The sequence below is a fragment of the Centruroides sculpturatus genome, unplaced genomic scaffold (assembly GCF_000671375.1).
Source record: "Centruroides sculpturatus isolate CEXI.00-Female unplaced genomic scaffold, Cexi_2.0 scaffold197, whole genome shotgun sequence".
Classification (NCBI taxonomy): domain Eukaryota; kingdom Metazoa; phylum Arthropoda; class Arachnida; order Scorpiones; family Buthidae; genus Centruroides; species Centruroides sculpturatus.
Window position 1 is genome coordinate 458,335 of NW_019384591.1, and position 23,210 is coordinate 481,544.

The 23,210-nt window shown below is 31.6% G+C and overlaps 1 protein-coding gene across 1 annotated transcript; it reads right to left on the minus strand.

Moving 5' to 3' along the window:
* Positions 1-725: 725 nt before the first annotated feature.
* Positions 726-22,133, minus strand: LOC111624745 (esterase OVCA2-like). Its single transcript, XM_023367682.1, has 8 exons — positions 22,042-22,133; positions 21,922-21,944; positions 21,767-21,837; positions 13,048-13,113; positions 12,841-12,956; positions 10,909-10,987; positions 6,610-6,750; positions 726-2,902 (listed from the first exon to the last, which is right to left on the minus strand). The coding sequence occupies exons 1-8, from the start codon at positions 22,051-22,053 to the stop codon at positions 2,892-2,894; spliced, it is 519 nt and encodes a 172-aa protein (XP_023223450.1). The 5' UTR covers positions 22,054-22,133; the 3' UTR covers positions 726-2,891.
* Positions 22,134-23,210: the final 1,077 nt, after the last annotated feature.

Consider the following 23,210-nt stretch of genomic DNA (forward strand, 5'->3'; position numbering starts at 1 on the left):
TGTACGCATCTGAACAAACACTTCACCTTAAATTCCAGGGTCCTCTCACAAATAGGTTCGGTCATGTGGTTTTGACGATGCAGATTGATTCCTTTCATGGCGTATTTCTGTCCCTTTGTCGCGACCGATTCGTACTCCTTCTTGCACACTCCAGCGTACCTCCGCCTGTCTAGCCCAAGTCTCAGTCAGCAAAAAGAGGGTCCTTCCACATGTGGTATGGCAATTTATAACTCTCGCCATCGTGCCACGTCACCACCACACGTGAACACCGCACAGCCAATTGAAACAAGGCGGCTGTGTCCCCCCAAAAAAAAGGTGGTTCAGAAGAGCAAAAAACAAAGATTACAAATACAATACCAGGTACGAAATAATGGACCTAATGCAAGAAGGGTATACATACACTCGCCGAACACAAGAAGTATAGTGGCGCAGCACTACACAACTTTCCACATACAGGTAACCCCCGTATAATATGGCACTTCTATAGCACCGATTCACTCTAACACAGTTTAAGAATTGGGAACATTCCCGTATAACACAGTGCTTTTATAGCATGGGTTCACTAACACGGTTCGGGAATTGGGTAAAACCCTCGTACAACATGAAATGTAATAAAGGGTGTGTTCTTTTATACCTCCGCGTAACTCCGTGCGAGCATTCTAATTGTTTTCGTGGCTACTTTGAATNGCCTTGGGCCGCATGCGGCCCGCGGGCCGCGGGTTGGACACCCCTGCTGTAGGCCATTAAAATTGCTACACCATGAAGGTAACATGTTACAAATATAAAATTTGCATGAAAGGTACAACATGCTGGGATATGCAAATGATTAGCATTTCAATGTATGCTCAGAAAACAGGTAGGAGTAAGGCCATCTATAATCTGTATAAACAGGAAGATTGTAAAGCCAGTTTCTCACATGGAAATCGCATTCACACGTCAGTGCATGTGTAAGGAGGAGGAATGCCTACCAGTATGTGTCAGAGTTTGATCATGCAGAAGCATAGTCTACAGGGACTGCAGTTTATTGTTCCACACTATTGCTGCTTGTGTTGATTGTGATCCCAGGACTGTCATGAGAATATGGAATCGATGGATTCATGAGGGCCAGAACACTGTGCAGGATCTCAGCGGCTATTGATCAGTAAGGCCCAAGAAAACAGACATTTTTTCCACATGGCCTTGCAGGATTTTACAGCCACGTCATGTATCCTGAGTCAGGAACTTTGGTCATTTTCAGAACAACAAGTGTCTGCACAGACAGTGCAATGATGTCTGCAGCACCACAGATTATCAGTATGGTGACCATTACTGTGGTTTCCCTTGGCACTGTATCAGAGACAGGCACACATAAAATGATGTGTTCAATGATGAACATGGACAGAGGAGTGGCATCATGTCTTTTCAGACAAAGCCCGGTTCTACTTACAGCATCATGATAGCCATATCCTTGTATGGAGGCATCAAGGGAATGATCATTGCCAGTTTTCATTCATCATCATCTTGTAAGCCCAGCACCTGGAATGATGTTGTGGGGTGCTGTTGGATACACATCCTGGTTATCTCTTGTTTTCATAGCTAATAATTTGAACAGCTGCCATTATATTTCTAATGTGTTAAGGCCCATCACTATGTGCTATCTTCAAGGCCTTTGTTACGCTACCTTTCAATAGGACAATGCACAACTGCATATTGCTCATGCTCTCCTGACTTTTCTGAATACAGAAAGTGTTTGACTGTTGCCCTAGCCAGAACATTCTCCAGATCTGTCACTAATTGAGAATGTCAGGTCAGTGGTTGCCAAGAAACTGGCATATCACCACTCACCATCCAGTACAATAGACAAACTCTGGCATAAAGTTGTAACCACATGGATTACCTGTACCTGCCATCCAAATTCTGTTTGACTCAATGCCCAGCCAGATTACAGCTGTTATTGCTGCCAGAGGCCACTGCACTGGGTACTAATTTCTGCATGCTCTGTACCACAAAATTACGTATCAATTTAATCATGTCTTTCACATTATATTGTATATGTACAATAAATATAATTCTGCTATTTGCTTTCCTTCCTGGTGTAGTATTTTTAATGGCCAACAGTTTATATATATATGTTACAAAATAATTTATTTTTATTATTTTTTTGTCATTTAACTTTAATGTGAGACAAATTCTTCATATTAAAATGTAACTACAATGGGCAATTACTTATTATGACATCATCACAATGCCAGGTTGCAATTTTTAATCATATTTTTAATATGAAAAAATCACATGACTTTTGGTCCAGACTAAGTTTGACTCCCATATAGTTAACCAGAGCCTCTGATCCCTAACCTTTCCATATCTGGTCTTGATTTTCCTCTAACTCCATTTCTGAGATTAAGGAAGCACAGATGGCGAATAGTGGAAAACTAAAAGATCTAGTTTGAAAATTGCAGCCCAATAATATACATTTATTCTTAAAACTATTGTAACTTATGTATTAGCTGTTTAATGAATAATGTAAAAAATAAAAAGAACCATCGGACGAAAAATTACGAATAATATAAAAATGTTCTTATATATGATTACATTCTCTAAAGCATAAAAGGAGACTTAAAAATGATACCATTAAATATTTTATATTTGTAATTTTTAATTTGAAATGGTCAAGGCTGTTCACTTTATCCAAGTTTTCACTTATTCAGGTCCATATTACCACAGATAATCAGCATTCTACTATATTTGGAAATAATATTTATGTTGTTTACAAATATTATACAGAAGTTTTTCTTGTTCGTTAACAGTTCTAATAAATGATAAGCCTATTCACAAAAACAGGATCTGTCACTTGAAGATGAGAGAGAATGACCAGAATTCAGCTCATGACAATACCCCAACAAATCTCTCTCTTATTGAATATCTGGAAAAAATACCAGATATCAGTACTTCAATAGCTTTCTTACCAGAGGTTTTACATATTTTTTATATATAAAAAGTAATTATGAATTCAGAAGAACAAAACAAAAATTTGAAGAAAATATATAAATATGTTCCCGCTCAAACAATGTAATTGTGAATATATTCAATAATTCAATATACGTCAAGTTTACTATTCCCAATTAATCAATGATAAATATATGTCATTGATTAATTGGGAATAGTAAACTTGATGATTGCATATGTACACACATAAAATATTTAAAATAGTTTTGACATCTGACATTCTTTCATGCCAACATGACATCACATTTGCAGCCATGGGATTAAGATGTCATTTGCACATTTAATATCCTTTATTAGAAGAAACTGATAAATTCTCTGGTTGCAAAAATGGATGAAACCACATCAATCCATGAATTAACTACTATTAAGGTGCATTTAAAATTTATATGGACACGAAAAAATTAAAGTGAAACCCAAATTTGCTGCATTAAGTGACAAATGTTTTATTAAAAATAACATGGATTTACATGTTTCCACACTGCAAAATAAGAATTTTAATCAAACATTAACATTTCGTTACTGAAAATAATATTTTTGAAAATTTTGTACAAAAAACTGTTACATATTTAGCTGGACAGCCACTCATTTCATGACTTAAATAGAATATTGTTTAGTTTCAAGCATTAAAATATGCAAATTAGATATCTAATTGCAATACAAATTCTTTATGTTGTTCAAAGTTCTAAAATGGTTAGAACAAAGAATTTATCTGATTATGAAAAAGGGCAGATTGATGCCTATAAATCACAAGGCAAGTCAATAAGAGAAATTGCAGCATATATAAATCGTCCAAAATTAACTGTTGGTGATTATTTATCAAAAAGAAGTGGCAAGGATGTACTAAAATTCAAGACAGGTCCAAAACCAATGCTTACACCTCGAGATTGTAGACAAATCATCAAGGTTTGCTCCACAAAACAAACATCAGTAAGAAAAATAAAACAAGAATTAGACTTGCCTTGTAGCAGCACAACAGTGTGGAGAGTTTTAAATAAATCTCTAATGTTAAAATTCAGAAAAAAAGCTGTAATGCCATTACTTTCAGCAAAGCACAAAAGTAACAGACTTGATTGGGCACAAAAACACATGACATGGTCCAAAGAATGATTCAAGTTTTGTTCAGTTATAAAAAAAATTCAACTTAGATGGTCCAGATGGTTGGAAGTATTATTGGCACGATTTAAGAACCAAAAAACAAATATTTTCAAAACACCAAATGGGTGGGGGATCAATAATGGTGTGGGGTGCATTTGGATTCAATGGAACCACAGATTTAGCATTTATAACTCAAAGAATGAATTCAGAGAAGTATCAAGGCATGCTTGAAGATCATTTATTGGAAGCTGGACCAAATATTTGTGAACCAAATTGGATCTTTCAACAAGACAATGTCCCTGTGCATGCCTCTAAATCAACAAAAATGTGGTTTAAACGTAAAAATATTAATCTGATGACATGGCCTGCTAGAAGCCCTGACCTGAATCCGATGAAAAATCTTTGGGCAATGATGGTTCGTACAGTTTATGCCAATGGAAAGCAGTTTTTCACAATTCATGATTTGAAGGCAGCAATTTCAGATGCTTGGGATAAACTTAAGATTGAATCCCTTCAGAATCTAATTGAAACAATACCTAATCGAGTATTTAATGTAATTAATTTAAATGATGGTTACATTGGCCATTAAATTGTAAGAAAACTTTGCAATTTGAAACCTGTCCGGACAAATATGTAACAGTTTTTTTGTACAAAATTTTCAAAATTATTATTTTCAATGACAAAATGTTAATGTTTAATTAAAATTCTTATTTTGCAGTGTAGAAACATGTAAATCCATGTTATTTTTAATACAACATTTGTCACTTAATGCAGCAAATTTGGGTTTCACTTTAATTTTTTCGTGTCCGTATAAATTTGAAATGCATCTTATTAATGTGGCCTATGTCCTAAACTAGATGAAAAAGTAAAACTGGAAACTATCAAAAAGTACTTTGTGAAATGTGGATTTGTGTCATCAAATACTGTGGATGGTGATGATCACATAATGGATGGCAAACCTATGGCACACATGCCCAAAGTGGAACATAAGGAGAAATACAATGATTGCATCATATAATATGCAATCATATAAATGTATCATAAGATTTCGATTTATCATCTGTTCTTTTTCAACCATTCTTTTGATTTATCACTCAATCATCCTTCTTTTCAATCAGCTTTTTTACATTTATTCTAATTAAAGCATAAACACCTTTAAAGCTAAGTGTACTTACTATATGGCACACAGGCTCAAAAAGGTTTACCATTCCTGATATAGATGAATGGATGATTACATTCCAGTTCTCAATGAACCAGTGAGACAACCACAATAAATGTTGATACAGATGGAATTGAAAAAACTCAAGTGCTTCACCAAGAATGACAAATTGGAATGCTATTGCAAGTGAAAGTGACAAAAACTGAGGATAATTGTCAAATGAATAATCAAGAATGTTCTGTTACTAGTGAATCAATTGTACAACAAGACATGCTTTCAAGCATTGCACAGCACAGTTCACTTTCTACAGAACTTGGCAATCATTCACTGATAGAATTATTAACTCAAGTAGAAAAATGTGGCTGTGGATAAAGTCCAAAAAACTTAAAACTATAGATAAAGTTATTTCAAGCTGGCATGATAAGCTGTACTGTACACTTGTACTTAACATAATAACAATCATATAATAAGCACAAATTTAAAAAACTTATCATAATTATAGTCCATGCAGCAAAAGACAACATGCATCATCCAAGCAGGAAGAGTCTATGTCAGGTGAAAGGAATCATGTGAGTAATTAGGAGCAAGTAATAAAATTTGTAAAATAATATAAAACAATAAAATTATGACAAAGATAATATAAAAAACGTTTCAGAAATGTAAAAAACAAAACAGCTGAAAAAGATCAGATCTATGTGTCAACTCCCAAGGAAGTAACCATGTCTCCTTCCATCTCTTTCATCTGATATTTCCCCATCCAGCTCAGGCTGACTCATGTCTACTGTTTTGCTGCATGACTATAATGTTTAATAATTATAGTACTATAAATATAAGGCCATATATCCATTACACCATGAATTTGGTATGCATATATCCATTACACCAAGAATATAACATACTGTATTTCTATATTCATGACAAAACAAATTTCTATAAGGTGACCACCCTACCAGGTAACTATTTTTTGTGGTCAGCTTAATAAGGATTCATTCCATACCACCATTTAACCCTTTCGAATATATTTAAAATTTTTTATACCTGTATTGTTGTTGCCTTTTACTAAACATATTGTATCAATATCATCAGTTGCTCAATGGTAGGTAGCTAAGGCAACAAAAATATCAGTCTCTGGGGAACCCAGGATACCTTAGATCTACTACTTCAGGAACAATCTGTTCTGGATATGTTGGATTCCATCTCCATCACCCAACTTTCATTATGAGTCTGACAAATCTCAGAATTGACATGGAAAAAGCACTCTTAGTATTTACACGGAAGATAACGTTAAAGAAATTTTGGATTGCATATAATATTATATTGCTTATATTTTACAAACAAATTAATAGATAATAATTAAATAATATACTTACTTTTTGGTATTACTTGATCTGTTTCACCCATTACATGTAAACTATTTATAGAAATTGATTCTTTGAAAAGAGATTTATGATAACTTGATCTACTTATGAAACCGGCAATTAAAATCACAAAGTTAAAAGAATACTCCAATTCTGCAAAAAAAAATATTCCAATTTTAAATTTTCATTACATAAATACAGTATTGTATGATACTGTAGAATATTATGCTACAATTAATATAACATTTTTATCATTAAATAATAATAAAACCATAAACTAAATTAAAATTTATAATTTTATAATTTATTAAATTTTTATGCAGTATTTAACATAGAGAAATTAAAATATTTCATAAAGTTCAACTAATGATTTTTTAACAATTAAAAATAAAAGATGTAATTAGTTGAATTAGTTAAAATTTTATTGTTATTGTTACGTGGATGGTTATTTTTCGAGGTAAAAATGCATAAACCTTCCTGGCTGCTAAGACAACTAGTCAATAAAAGATCCCATCCCACATACCATCTTGAGGCTGCGCTAGCAAAGCATATCACTTCTTTGATTCTGCCTTCTGAATTTGTAACACATGCCTCCATTGAAGATAAAGTTACCAAGCTAAAGCTACAAATTACAAAAATTAGGAAACCTCCCCTCTAATTCATACTGACTTTACAAAGTCGATGTCATTTCTTTATTTCCGTCTGTTCTGCATTTTGAGGCTGTCATGCTGGCAAATACTCTATTCCTCAATTCTAGTCACCCAATATCACATGTTCTACACTTGCGAGAAGCTCTTTTTCTTGTCACTCATAATAATTATTTCCAATTTAATGGAAAAATATATAAACAAACGCAAGGTGTACCAATGGGTTCCCCACTATCTACTGTTTTAGCTGAACTGATTATGAAGAATATAGAACATCGAGTTTTTAATGCCCCCTTAACTATCCAGTATCCTCTCATGTATATACATTACATCGATGATGTGTTAATTGCGTGGGATGGCTCCAATGAGGATTTACAACAATTCACGCAAATGTTAGCCTCCATTTATCCTTCAATTAATTTTACCGTTGAAGAGCAAAAAACAATAGAATCTCCTTCCTGGATCTAGACATATGTATGTCTCCGGAGCTTACATTCACTGTACATCATAGAAATAATAAAGCACCGCAAATCGTACCTGCTACTGCTTACCAGCCATCACACTACAAAAATTCTGCTATTTCTTCTCTAATACTGAGGGCATACCTTCTTCCTTCTACTCAGTCACTAGTGGAAGATGAGTTATCTATCATTTATAATGCCATGTTATAGGCTGGTTATTCACACTCTAAATTTACATTTCTTCAAAACCGTGTTAAGAATAAATTATTTCCGCAATCTTTTCTTTCTAATAAGGAAAACCTAAGAATAGCACATCCTCCCCAATACCCTATTTAGGCCCCATTTCTTTAAAAATTGCACATATGTTTAGAACTAATGGTTTCGTTCTCACAATAACACTGCCACCAAGTCTAAGAAGACTGCTATGTAATGATAGGGACAGATATCAGTGGAATGAAAAATCAGGAATCTACCAAGTCCTGCTAAAACATGTATTGTCAGGTGAAGAAATCAGTTATATAGGGGCCACAGCTATAAGGTTAGGTTCACATATTCTTGAACATCAAGAAGACATCAAAAACAGCAGGCCAGTTACAGAGTTAGCAAAGAAAGTGCTTGACCACAATTACCAGCTGCTCTGGAGCAAAACAAAATTACTGAAATGCCGCAACAAACATAAAGAGCTATTTGTTTGGGAGAGTCTCTATATTTCTGCCATTGAACCGTGCAACTCCCCAACTCTCGAATTACCAGAAATTTGAGTAACAGCTTTTAAACAACTCAATCCACGATGTTGAAGTCTTTGCTACTCAGATGTCTTTTTGACATATCTTATACTTTATGCATGTTCTGGGCACTTTTATGGCCATATACTTCCTAAAACATGCTTATTTAAAACTGTTTTCCTTCCACGCGCTATGATGCACAGAAGGATTTTTAAATAAGATTCGAAAATGAAAAATCAGTTAAAATGTCAGAAATATTGTTTGATAATTTCGAAAATCCGAAATTTGTGAAACTGTCGGATTAGAGTTTGAAAATCTTAATCTGTTGTATTCGATAGACCACCTGAAGACGGTAGTTATATACTATTGAAAGTACTAGCAGACGAGTTCACTTTCTAAAGTCAGACGAGTTCATTCTCCAAGACTCCACTCCTGTAATGCCACAACACGTAAGTGTTATAATCATATAATAAATGTTGGCATGAAGTGACATTGAATTATAACATATTTAAGTAGTAAGATTGACATATAGTGTTGATGTCTTAGATAGTAGTCTTCAATTATTGGCTACCACACTTGCTTAATTTTTACTTCTTGTTTTTATGAAAAAAATGTCTTTATTGACACTGATTTATTAAAGAAGCTTCTTAAAAACTTTTTAATGTTGTTTTATGTCCAATTTGGCAACTGTTTTATTAAATTAGTGTTTTCATAATGATGATGATTTTAGATGACAATAATATCATGTTTATCAGCAAAATTGTTCTTTATATGTATGTATGTATAAGTTTATAGGAAATAAATATAACATGTATAAAAGTACTCTATTGTTTGTGAAAATTGTAACACCATGAAGAAATTGTGATATTAGCTTGAAATTTACAGGATATGTAAATCAGGGTGTGGTATGCAAATGATCAAAATTGCAGTGATTGTACATATATGCTCAGTAGCACCCTCTTAGCTGTTCAGTAGGGGTATAAATACAGGGTTGTTTAGGTACCATATACATAGTACATTGTGGATATGAACTGTAAGGGTGCAACTATGCAGACGCGAGCGAGCGAATTTTCCGAGAAAGTAAGAATATGTGGCGAGAAGAGGCGAGACGCGATAAATATCAAACCTGTCAGATATGTGCGAGAACCAGAAATTCGCTCTCGCCAGCGTTATTTCTCGCTTCGCGTTTGTGCGTGGTTTTCCTTTGCGAAAACTAAATCGCTCGTAACCTCTCGCTCGCTCTAAATTCGCGTCTGCATAGTCGCACCCTAAAAGTGTTTCCAGCACTCACTATCCCTTGTCAACAATGAAGGACACAATACCAACAAATGACAGAGTTTGAATGTGAATGAATGATTGGCCTGCATGAAGGTAGATTTTCATACCACAATTTTGTTGCTCCTGCAGGACATAACCCCATGACAGTGATGCATATGGCGGCAGTGGACTGGAGAAACTGGGTGCATTGAAAATTCAGCAGTGGACTAGAAAATATGATGACATCTCTTTCATATGACAGTGATGAGCCATTCTGCATCATTCCAAGTGTTAACACAGCAGTGGAGTACTGCAACAGATGTAATATTGTCTGCCAGTACAGTCTGATGCTGCTTGCTTCAAAGGGAACTGATTGCACATGTGCCTTTGTACAGATTCCCTTGACCCTAAACCACTAAAACAGGCAACAGTAGCATGCTGATTAGCAGTAAGTCATGTTTTCAGACAAGTTCCGATTTGGACCACAATGATGGCCACATGAGCTTTAGAAGGTATGGTGAACACCATCTTTCAGCTTGCATTTTAGAGTGCCATATTGGCTGAATGCCAAATGAGATAATGTGAGGTGCCATTAGATACCATTCATAATCTCACCTGCTATGATTTGAGGGCAATCTTCAACAGTGACCACTACATCAAAAAAGTTGTAGAGACAGAAGTCATATCCTTCCTGTCATTATATTCCAGTAGAACAATGCCTGAACCCACGTTACCAGGAATGTTCAAATCCTCTTCAAGGCACAGCAACTACTACTTCTTCCCTGGCCTATCTGTTTGCCAGACATGTTGTCTATTGAACATATTTGGGATATGGTCACTTACAAACTGACCAATCAAAGTCCTCCAGCAGTCAATACCAATGAACTACGGAAACATCCAAACAAGCCATCTGGCAAGCAATTCCCCAGGACACCATCCAAAGCCTTTTCAATTCATTGCACTATGTACAACCACTCTTATTGTAGCTCACAGATGCTTTACAAGCTACTGATTTTATTAAGAATAATTGTGTAATTTTTATGAAAATTTATTCATTTATGTACAGTCATATCAGTAATGTGTGGTATAATTTTATTCTAATTGGATAATTCCTTTATGGTATTGCAATTTTAACAAACAGTATCATACTGTATACTAACATCAATTTGAATTATTCATTATCTTTATTAGTATATAATTGAGTTTTAAACTATTTCTTACCTTTATTTTGCTGAAGAGCACATAACAAAGCTGCCAATGCAGCACCTTGACTAAATCCAAGAATTCCATCAAAATGGCCCTATAGTATAAAATAAAATGCACCAAGTTAATTTTTCTTTTAATTTAAATATAAAAATTATCGATGCATTAGATTACATTAAAATTATTTTCACAATTCAGCTGATCACTGCATTCTATTGATAATAAACAAAATTTTGAGCACTCAAGGCAATGCAGAACCCTCACGCAGTTCCATCATTTTTTGCTATCGTCAAAAAATGCATACTGTGCATAATGATATCTACTGAGTAGATATCAGTACAAAATATTTTTGTCCTGTTAAAATGTTTATACTGATCCTGAGATGCTCTACAATTTTGTAAATTTAAACTATGCTGCTATTTAAAAAAAGGTATATTTATATATATAATTTTAAAAACTTTCAAAATGAAAAGTCACTTTAAAAATCATTATAATAAAAATCACTCTGATCTTTTCAACAGTCCTTTTTTTATTATTGAAGAGATGTACTCTCGTATACTAGAGTTCTTGTTATTATTATTTATTCCTACCACTGAAGAGGAACTGTTAATTGATGCAGTTCAAAATGCATATGGTGTAAGTACATCTCTTCGGTAATAAAACAAGCTTGGTCAAACCGATCTGATAGCACGCTCTACAAAAGTGAATCAAATATTAATTTTGTTTAAAATAAATTTTATAAATTCTTGGAATCATGTAGTTGTTGCATATGCACATGGTCATGCTCAATAAATGAATTGAACAGAACATAACACTTAGTTAACAAAAATGAAGTCATTGTGCATGCGTGTGGACATCTGACAGATGAACAAAAGTCCTAACATACGCACTTTACCACTATAGTGGAGCTTGCTAAAAAGGACTGTTGAAAAGATTAGAGTGATTTTTATTATATTCATTTTTAAAGAGACTTTTGTTTTTGAAAGTTTTTTAAAATTATATATATAAATATACATTTTTTAAATATATTTTAATTGATCTCCTGAATTCACATATGCTGCTATTTTTGCATGGGGGCAAATCCTATCTTAGTCCTTTAAAAGTGGGTGGGAGTTTATGACAATTAGAAATGTACCAATTAATAATTTTCTAATTGTTAATAATACTAATTAAATTGTCAACTGATAGTTAATTCTTCAATAATTGAAGTAATCTGTAAATAATCATTCTATTTGAAAAACATACTTTTTATAAGTTAATAATAAGTTAAAAATTATTAAATTAATAAACATTAAAAAATTTTGTTTAAAGAAATATTTTTATTAATAATGATAATTCAGGATAATCATGGTGACACATTCAGCTTTGTTAGAAACTGCTAGCTTTTTGCATCTGTTTTCAGTCTGAATTCTTATTAAAACTGAAAATGTTCTATAAATTTTTTCAAATATATATTTTTTATGGACTAAGCTTCAGTCTCATTTATAGCTAATTATTGCATTTGATTGATTAATTTTCAGTGCCATCTGCCTATTTTTGAAAGAAAGCTTTTGTTTTTAAACAAGTAAATTTATTACATTGCCAATTATTTCATATTGTTTTCTTAACTACATTGTATTTGAAAGAATGTCTGATGTGTGGAAATGTAACATAAGTCAATTAATTATAGAAAAAGTAACCACCAAAAATATTAAAGTCATTGCACATTGTTTCAGAATGGTATCAGCATAGAATTGCCAAGAAATTATATAATCCATGTTCTATATTAACAAAATATTATGTAACATAGCACATTTTTTGGATGAAACTGTCCAGTGTTTGGTTTGACCTCTATTGAATCTATATGTTATTTTATTTAATAAATGCAAATTTATCAAATTTACATTATAAACCATCAGTGTTATATTCAGAATATAAAGAAATGCATTATTAAATGACATTTATACGTACATGTGCTTCAAAAGTTTCTTTAATAAGCTGTAAAGATTCATCAAATCCTACACAAACATTAGAATCTAATCGTGGATCAAAAGTTTTCTCTTTTTGCGTAAACCACCAACCACGGCCTAAAAATTAAAATATTATTTAGAGAATACATTATTTTATGAAAAATACAGTATACTACAAATTAAAAAAATATTGTTTCAAACATCTTACCTGGTCGTAAGCAAGAACCTTCTGCAGGATTATCATTGGGTATAATATGTGGTGCATCTATAAATACTGCAAAAAATAAATAATTTAAAAATAACTTTCAATATTAAATTAACTAATTACAAAATACAGTAGAACCATAATTATTTGAGTCCTAATTAACTGAGGTTCTGCATTATCTGAGGAGAGTTTTGTTTTGAACCTGTAACTAGATACATTATTTTTCTTATATTGTAATTCATAAAAGAAAGTTTAAAATGATAATATGTATTCCAAAATGATTTGATTCTGTTATGTTTTATCATTTAACTTCAATCTGAGACAAATCATTCATATTAAAATGTAACTACAATAATAAAGATTTTTATTCTTAGAACTATTGCAGTTATATTTTCAAGGGCATATGCTGGTAGGGAGCAAACAAGTCATTTGCCCTACCTGGATCAGGTCTTCTAATTGAGAGAGAGGCTTTGGATAGGGCTGTCTTAACAGCATTATAGGGCCCTAGGCCCTGCCTATACAACTGGCATGCGAGTGGAAAATTAAATTTACATTCTAGTCTTTGCATAATTTAGTGTGGGCCCCAGGCAACTGCCCAATATGCCAATATGTTAAGATGGTACTGGATTTGTAAGTTGAAACCTTATAATTTATTCCCTAAGAAGTATTGGAAATTTCTCCTCACTCAGTAGTATGATCAATTACTTGATATAAAGCTATACACCAACCAAAGCCGAATATTATAGCATCTCTCGATAAATTTAATTTATCAAGAGATGGTGCCTAATGCCTAACTCTAATGACAAATTGTCTTATAAATCATTAATATTATGACCATTTCTAGCCTGATAATATTCAGCTTTGGTTAGTGCATAGCTTTAAATGTATTAGGTTTAGTAATGATGTTTGTTTACTTGATATAATCTATTGTCACTCTTGCTTACACAATAATTATGACAGTGGGAGTACTGTACATCTCTTTTGACCTCCTTGGAAAAGTTGTAGTAAACACCCTTGCTTATATTAGCTGTACAATAAATGATGTAAAAATTGTTCTTATATATGATTAAATAACACTAAGATATAAAAAGAGACGTAAAAGTGTATATATCATACAAATCTGTTATATTCATAATTTCTAATCCAAAATGTCTGTGGCTATCTGTTTTATCCGTGTTTTTAGTTATCCAAGATAGTATCAGTCTACATTATCTCAGATAATTGATGTTCCACTGTACAGTTTTATAAATTCTAAAATACATTATTGTTATTTATTTACATAAAAGATAAAACTAAATTCTGAACCCTAGATGCAAAAGGTCAGATGCCCATTTTAATGCTAAAATGAAATATTTGAAGATCAGACTTGATTGCACTATTATTTCTATTCCATTCTATTCTTAAGACATGTAGAACTATTCTTTAGAAATGAAATATCCAGTTGTAATAAGGTTTGTTGTCACTTGGTACTTTTGGATCAGGATGCCAGTTGTGTAACACATGCCCTATTGCCTCCAAATGCCAAATTAGGCAAATGGACAACCAATCATGGTTGCTTATTTGCTTATTTAGGAGTAAGACTTTTTTATTTTAGGGTTAGGATTATTTAATTAAACAACATGAAAAGAAATATGAACAATGGAAGAGGAATTTTGAAAAATCAGGTCAATTAGGAAAAAGTGGCAACATTTGCTGCTCCAAGTGAGTCTTTCACCTGGCAATACTACTTGTCTTTTTATTGATAAAGTTAAGTGTGATGACTTACAGAAACTGGTCCAATAAACAATGAAAGCATTCTACAGGAGCACTTCATGTAAGGATGATGCCAATCAGTTATAGAGTGATGAGGACTAGACATGTCTCATGTCCTATCAAAAAAAATAATAAATTTCACAAGTCACATAACTTTCCTGGCAAAAACATTTAAAATTGCATGTAACACTATTTCTTATGATATTTTGTTTAAAAAACTTTTAATATTATTAATTATTATAAAATAGCAAAAAGCTTCATTTTGAGGATACAGATGAGTTTTATAAAAAAAACTGTAAATGCTAATAACAAGAAAAGTCTTCATCAAATCCAAAATAAAGATATGACACATGACCCCTCTATATCTCCATCTCCTCAAGCTTTAACCACCAACATTTAAATGCATCAATGCCACTAATACACAAATCTCCCTGCAAAATTTCAAAAACTTTCAACAAAAGGCTCAGGAGTTATTAAGCTTCAAAGTGAGTGAACAAAATTATAACACCTGGTCCCCAGGAAAACCCCCCAAAATTGTTTTGCATTTTTCATCATTTCAAGGTCCTGAGTCCAGAAATGTAAAAGTCTTCAGAGAGATCATTTTTTGACCAATTGTCATAATTTCCATGTGTTATACATAACAGCCAGGAAAGTAATACATAGCCACAACTTTTGTATTACATATCATGTAAAGAATGTTCCAATAGTTAAAAACTTCAGCAAATAAAAGGATTCAGACAAACATTAATTTGGTATCTTACTAGTTATAATGCAGAACATTTATAACTAATTACATGCGTCAAAACAATAATTTAATGAAGAAAATACATCATAATAAAGTCACCAATGAGAGAATGTGAGGACATATGACCCAACAAATGATAACCATTGAAGGTAAAAGAACAGTTGTAACTCTTCTAGCAACTGGAGGAACTATCAGAAATAAATTTCACCTTAAAATATACTCCAACACAATTTAATGAACAAAAACGTTATTGACCTAAGCTTATAGGTCTTCATAAGTTGAACATTTGAACATAGAATATATCAGGTCAGTTGTTCAACATTTTTGGAGAAAGGTCCTACAAATCTCTCTGGAACTTCTGAAATAAAAACCTGATGCTCCAATGCATACTTTCATACACAATCTGTATGTTTCTATATACAATGGTTGACTCAACAGTGAATTTTCCAGTGAGTCCCTCCATTGAACGATTTGATGTTACGTTTTGTAGAAAAAAGAAACATTTCCATTGAAAGCCACTTTTCATGATGGCCGACTTAATTAAGGAGAAGATAACAATTATAATTGTTTTGCTAAATAATTAAAGTAACTCACTTAACCATTATTTGAATAAATCCTTTTATTCAAATGAACCCTTATATGTATCATTTTCTTGTATACTAGGTCTTTTTTTAATAATTCAAATTTCTTGAATATTATATCATTAGGTAGACTTAAAAAGGGCAAATATAGGTTGTAATCAATTTTGGACAAATTCATGGAGGTAACACTTTGTTTTACAGAGAAGCACACCGGAAACAGGTTCTTGGTACATTGATTTTGTATTCATGGAGGTAGTTTGTTTATGAAAAAAAGCTTAATATTTCAATATTGACGAAATTATCAACATAATTGTGCAATCACATGTTTTATCATATACAGATCATTCATAAATCTGTACACTATTACAGTATCCACAGCAAGAATGAATGGATAGTTTCTATATGCAAAATTTACTTTCTCGTGGAAGCTGTCATGTTAGTTTGTTGAATACTCAATGGTCTTTCAGATCGTTGAGACCATTGAGCTCAACAGTGAAACAGCGCTGATGTCACTAGTCTCAATGAAGAACTCAATGGTCCATTTAGAAACATCATTTTCTCACCGTTGAGTCAAATATTGAATATAGAAATGTACAGTATGAATGGAAGATAATGCTTAATTGAAGATAAAGATGAGGAATGGAGAACACTCTAGGATAGTAATGCTCAAGCTTTACTGTAAAATTTCAATTCTGTGACATCTGACCTTTTGTTTCTGGGGTACAGATTTGTAAATCTAGTTAATATTTAAGCATAAAGATTATATTATTATATAAGCAAACATTATACTATACATATATTTATTATAATTTATCACATATAATAATAACATAATCTTTGTGATGTTCTTTAATCTTTTAAAGACAAGATTTATAGTTTTCTCCCAATAGCAACTTATGAATGCAGAATTATTTGTAAATATTACATGATAAGATGCTAAACTTCTTTTATTTTATGTAATTATAATAATGTATATATAATAATGTATATATGCTTTGAATTCAAATTTAAAATACATAACACTTTTAAAACGGATTCAGAAAAAAGCTGGATGATGATTAGAAGTATTACACAATAAAAAAGATTAATGATGTATTCAAAATAAAGTAAACTTAACAGAATAAAAACAATTTTTCTTTCAGTGTCATTATATGTTGAATATTTTCCCTACAATTAATATATAAACATTAATTGTACATTAAATTTCATAAACAGATTGTTAAATCAAGTTTATGTTTTAATAAAAACAAGTTTTAATAAAACAAGTTTTGATGAAATTATACTCTGACATGCAAGAAATATGCTAGTTCTCTATATACAAGTAATATATGAGCAGTTTTTAATACTAATTAAAAATAAACTGATATTTTGCTAAGTTATTAATATAAACACAATTCATTCAAAATATATTACACATAAATAGAATCTGTTTAAAGATTTAGTCAATTTATGTGATCTACCATAGTGTTCTTTGACCTCGGACAGGAAATTTTGTAACAACAAAATAATGTTTTAAACTTGTAATTAATATAAACAATTTTTATTTATTTTTTATTATTGCAATTGTTTAAATAAAGTTCTTATAACTCAAATTTTATTAAAATTATTAGATACCACTATAATTACTGTATAATAATAATAATTAAAAGAATATATAAAATAATTACATTTATGCATAACAGTTATCAAACAAGTGTCAGTCTCATGACCTACCCCTACCCCTTACACCCTGTTGTTACACTTAACTTAGTATGTATTGCAGTATTGCATCAGCTTGCTTATTGGGGACATATAGCAAAAACTCATATTATATTGTGACTGTGCATGACTCGAGAGTGAGTGATCAACATGCAAAGGAAAGCAACACCATTGCAATACACAGTAATCAGTATCTTGTTACAGTCAGTTATGACAGTTGCACATGTCACCCACATCTAAACAGATTAAGTCTAAGAAAATTTATCTTTAGCCTTCTGCTGGTCTTCAAAATATTATTCCTATTTTTGCCAGTCCACAGGTATGACAAGGTTGAAGAATGTTGATTTACAGTATTAAATATTGCTTTGAATTTAAGGTAAAATTCAAATTTAAAATACATAACACTTTTAAAACGGATTCAGAAAAAAGCTGGATGATGATTAGAAGTATTACACAATAAAAAAGATTAATGATGTATTCAAAATAAAGTAAACTTAACAGAATAAAAACAATTTTTCTTTCAGTGTCATTATATGTTGAATATTTTCCTCAATTACAAAAATTGTATATAAATAACGTGTGAATAATAGAGAAAGCAGAGGAAGACTGAAATACTGTTTCCTCTCCTTACAAAAAAAACCTATTTAATAACAAAATATGCTGATTCTGAGGTGCATTCTTTCTGGGAATATCATAGTGAAACCACTTTTTCATGGAATGACCTTCAGTTGATGAGCCCACACATGACTCCTTGTCTCCATTTAGCCCACAGAAATTCAGATTCTAATTTATTTTGTTTCCTTACATCATTTACATTTGGTTTCATGCTTGCTTGTTCTTTCCTAAAAAATGATTTTAAGACTTTTGATGAATGACAAAGAAATATATCATATTTAGGCTGCTTTTCAATTTTAAATTTGAAAAAAGTGCATTTTAAATATGTAAAGCAATGTATTATTACTTTTATGAATGTTAAATCTTATTTTCAAACAAAATATGCACATAATTAACCAAGTAATTGTTTTAATTAATCATATTTTTTTATGTTTCAATTTAATAAACGTATTTATATGTTTGTTTATAAAAACAAAAAAAAAAACAAAAATAGAAGTAAATTATTTAAAAGCAAAATATCAAAGTATTTTAATTTTAAATATAAACACAATTTATAAAATAATTTATATATGTAATATTAAACTTGATAATGATCTTAGTATTAAAACAAATTTTATTAAATGATATTATATTTAGGATTCTTTATTGCTTTAATAAAGAGTAATAAAAATATTCTTGTATTATGTATATGTTTATATTTTTAGTACTTTCAATGTTGATGGATGAACTAAACTCCCAAAACTGGTTCTGAAAATAGTCTTGGTAGGATGAAGACATGTACAATGGATATTAAGAGCAAGGATAACTTGGCTGTAAACTAGAGAATTCATTCTTTATCACCTTGAGATGTTTTAAAAATTTTATAATTGAACTATTGTGAATTCTAAATAAAAAGATAATAAAGTTTTCTTGCTATAACCTTAGTATAAGTATTACTATAAAATATTTATATAAAGTACTAGAAAAATATGTAAAATAATAAAATAATGCAAAATGGAAAGCTGATTTTTTAAAAACAATATGCAGAAATCAAAACAATGTTCTTTTCATATTACTTGATCAATATGCAGCATAGCATTATATTAAAATACAGTAGCACATGAAAGATTCAGATTAATTTTTTGCCTTATAGTAATTCTTTTTTTGTTTTTTTCATAAGAACAAATTTTCTATAGAACAATAAAATGTAAATAAATACCAAATCTGAAACAATATTTGTAACAAATGTTCATCTTTATTAGTATTATAAATTTAAAAGAAAATGATTCTAAAGAATACCTAACCTATTTATATATTCATAACATAAAGGAAATAGAAAATGAAGAATAAATAAAGAACATATAGTTATAATGTTAATAGTTTTTATTTAACATCTCATAAACATTTTTATTAATTTAATTAATGTTTTCAATTTTTAATTCATTATTTTATTTTCATTTTTACACTGCTTAGATATCATGATATTATAAATAAACATACATAATATGAATAACTAATATGATTTTTATTCCTTTTACTCTTGTTAACATAACAGGAAATTGGCAAAACAATGAAAATCAAAAATCCTTGAAAACTCGTATCACACTATATATTTAATAATAGAGAAAGCGAAAAAGTAATAAAGATATAAACAGAACTACAAACAAAATATCAAAAAATAAAAAATAGCCACTGATGAATTAATCGTTCTTACAAATGGAATGGAAACATAATTCTGATATGTTATCAGTCTATATTTAAAAACTGATAACATAAAATTAAAAAAAATAACTTTTTTGAGGGTAAGATTTTAAATTTTAATAAAAGACACAAATATACAAAACAACAGGAATACCCACTTTACATTGTGAAAATGAAAGCAGTACTAAGCATGGAAAGAGCATTTCAAGAAACAACTGCCCATAGACTCAAAGTACAATTGTCAATTCTCCTCATTTGTTAGAAGACTCCTGAAAGTTGGCAATAGTTTTTACATTTTCTGACTCTTAAATTGAGGCCTATTCTTCTTATATTTACTTGATAAGATGATCAACTTTCGGGTTATTGTTGGATTGGAAAATGCCTGAAATTGTTCAGGACTTGGCGAGCTCAGTGGCAGATCTACAGAGCTTAAGACCAGGACCTCTAACTTTTAGGGGCCCAAGGCACAATGCACAATTGTTAAATATGGAATAGAAGATAAAAGTGTAAGCAATACCAATTTAGAAATTTCTTGTTAAAATTGAAAAATAATTGTAATGTGGACAATGGCCAGTACATAACATTTGAATATTTGAACAATATTTGAACATATATTGATAGAAAGGCCTAAGATTTGTCTAAAACAAATTTCACAAATTTAATTGCAATTTCATAATGGTTTTACTGGAAATTTTTAAAAAAAGGTCAAGAGAAAGTCAATCAAAATGACAATCTTTGGCTAAGACTGCTTATAGCATTTGGAGATGAACAACAAAGAATAAAATAATAATTTTATTTACGTTTAATATTTAAAAGTTAAAAAAAAAAAAAAAGGAACATGAAAAACATCTTGAGCCCAAGATCCCAAGAAACAGTAGAAGTTAACTTAGATCTAACCCTGGGAAAACTTAAAAATTAAAACAGTATCTTAAAAATTGCTAAGTGTTAAGATTCAAGCTCTGAATCTTACCATTTAGCAATAGTAATAGCAAATTTAGCAATAGGAGGGATTTACAATTCTCAGGGTTTTGCATACCCTGAGAATTGTAAACCCTTCCTATATGAGCAAAAAAGTCAAAGGAACCATATCTAGACATGCAACTCTTGGTGAAATATATTTGCCTCCAAAGGTCAATTTATAACATGTATCAGTATACTGCCTATTCTCAATGCTCCATGAAATCAAGGATCACCATTGTTCTCCTCGACTGACGCTCCACACGTAGTTGTGCGCTTCGATACTCACTATAGCTCACACCTCAGGGCCTGGGTAGGGGCGAACCCTCACACCCCCTAAAACTATATAATATGTCGAACAGTCGAGTGGGCTCCTCAAAGCTGGCATAGTCACATGGGCTAAATAGTTAAATGTAATAATCTTGGCAGAGTGACACAACTCGCAATCTTGCACAACCGATTTCAAGGAACCATATCTCACAAAGGGTCACTTGTAGAAGTACAATTCCTTTGATTTTTTTGCTCCTATGGGTATGTTCTACAGGTCTGATAAGGTGCCGTCTTATTCAGAGCTTGAATTGAGCCTTCTTGCTATTACGAGCCACCTGTCATTTGTATAATATTTAAGCTTATTTATATGTAGTTTGTTGACGAGTCAAAAAACTAAAATCACATTTATAATAAGTAAGTTTACCCAATTCGGCGACATTTTTTACTATTTTCCTGAATCCACCAAACTTCTCTTTAAAATATCCAGCATCTTGACTTTAAATAATGAAAATTTATAGTTATTTAATAAATATATTACAGAAATATGCATTAAACCATTTATTTACTTATTTTACTTACCGATATCCGTGTAAGCAAAGGATCTTTAAAAAAAAGTTACAGATTTAAATATAAATGTTTTAATTTATAATTCAATAAAGCAACGTACAAATAAATTGATAATAGTCATTAATACTGTACCTTTAAAGGCATTTTTCGAAGTAAACGAAAATAAATAAATAATACAGCATTTATTAAGTTTCATTAAGATAAATGTAGATGGCGCCATTAGCAAAATANAAACTTTAGGTTAATGTAAATTCACAACTAATTTGTAATGCACAGTATCATTAATTTCACACAGAACCTTTCCTTAAAAGAGTTCTTCTAAAATACTGTACAAATTTGATCAACTTACCTTATTCTCAACTGTAATATTTCACCAGCCAACTGATATATCAGGAACTTATAAATAAACAACTCAGTGGCTCCCTGTTTGGAATAATTCTTACACTATGTGTTTTATTTAATTACGTAACAGTTTTCATGTTTAAGTAGCTTATATTAAAATTTTAAATTTCTACGTGGCAGTAACTAGTAGTTATCTTACTTCTTCTGTGTATATTTATGAATTAACAAGAAAGCTAAGAAATTAACATCGTATAGGACTATTTTTAAGATGGCCGCCAGATGTCAGCTACTTTGTTTTCGACTAGTCGCAATTAGATGACCATTATGGAGGGTTGGACCAAGCGGTCTTCGTCCATGAACACTGGGAATTCGGTCGTGGGTTTGCGCCTCACTCGGACGGGCTGGCCACGTGGAGTTTTTCGGGTTTTCTGCACGTCTATAACGCCTGAGTAGGGGCCAGTTTCCCTTAAAAGACCTCCCGGAAAGCATTATTTCCCCCGCGCGCGTATGGCCATTCCATCCATAAGGCCGGCTAATCGAACGCATGCGTCCATATTCTCGTTCTCGGAGTAAATATCTTATATGAGCTGCATGCTTCATATTTTCCATAGAAAGAAAGGGGCGGAAGACTGTTTTACTAGAAGCAATTTTTTTTTTCTTCTTCTTCTTCGATGGTGTTTATATGGAGATTTTAGCTCAATGTAGGCTCTTTCTCCGAGTAGACTTGTGTATGTGTATGATCGCTAGGCGACCGATTAGCCGTCTGTATCGAACAGCCATACGTACGCGCGGGAAATGAATGCCTTCCGGGAGGACTTTTATGGGGAACTGGCCTCCTATTCAGTCGTTATAGGCAAGGAGAAAACCCGGAAAACTCCAAGCAGCCAGCCTGTCCGACCGTGGCGCGAACCCACGACGAACCTCCCAGTCTTTAGGGTCTGGTCACCACTACGATGAGC

Coding starts and splice junctions, on each gene's coding strand:
- LOC111624745 (XM_023367682.1), bottom strand. Junction 21,838..21,921: donor CTTTGCTTACACGGATATCG/GTAAGTAAAATA, acceptor CATTATTTAAAG/TCAAGATGCTGGATATTTTA. Junction 12,957..13,047: donor AGGTTCTTGCTTACGACCAG/GTAAGATGTTTG, acceptor TTTAATTTTTAG/GCCGTGGTTGGTGGTTTACG.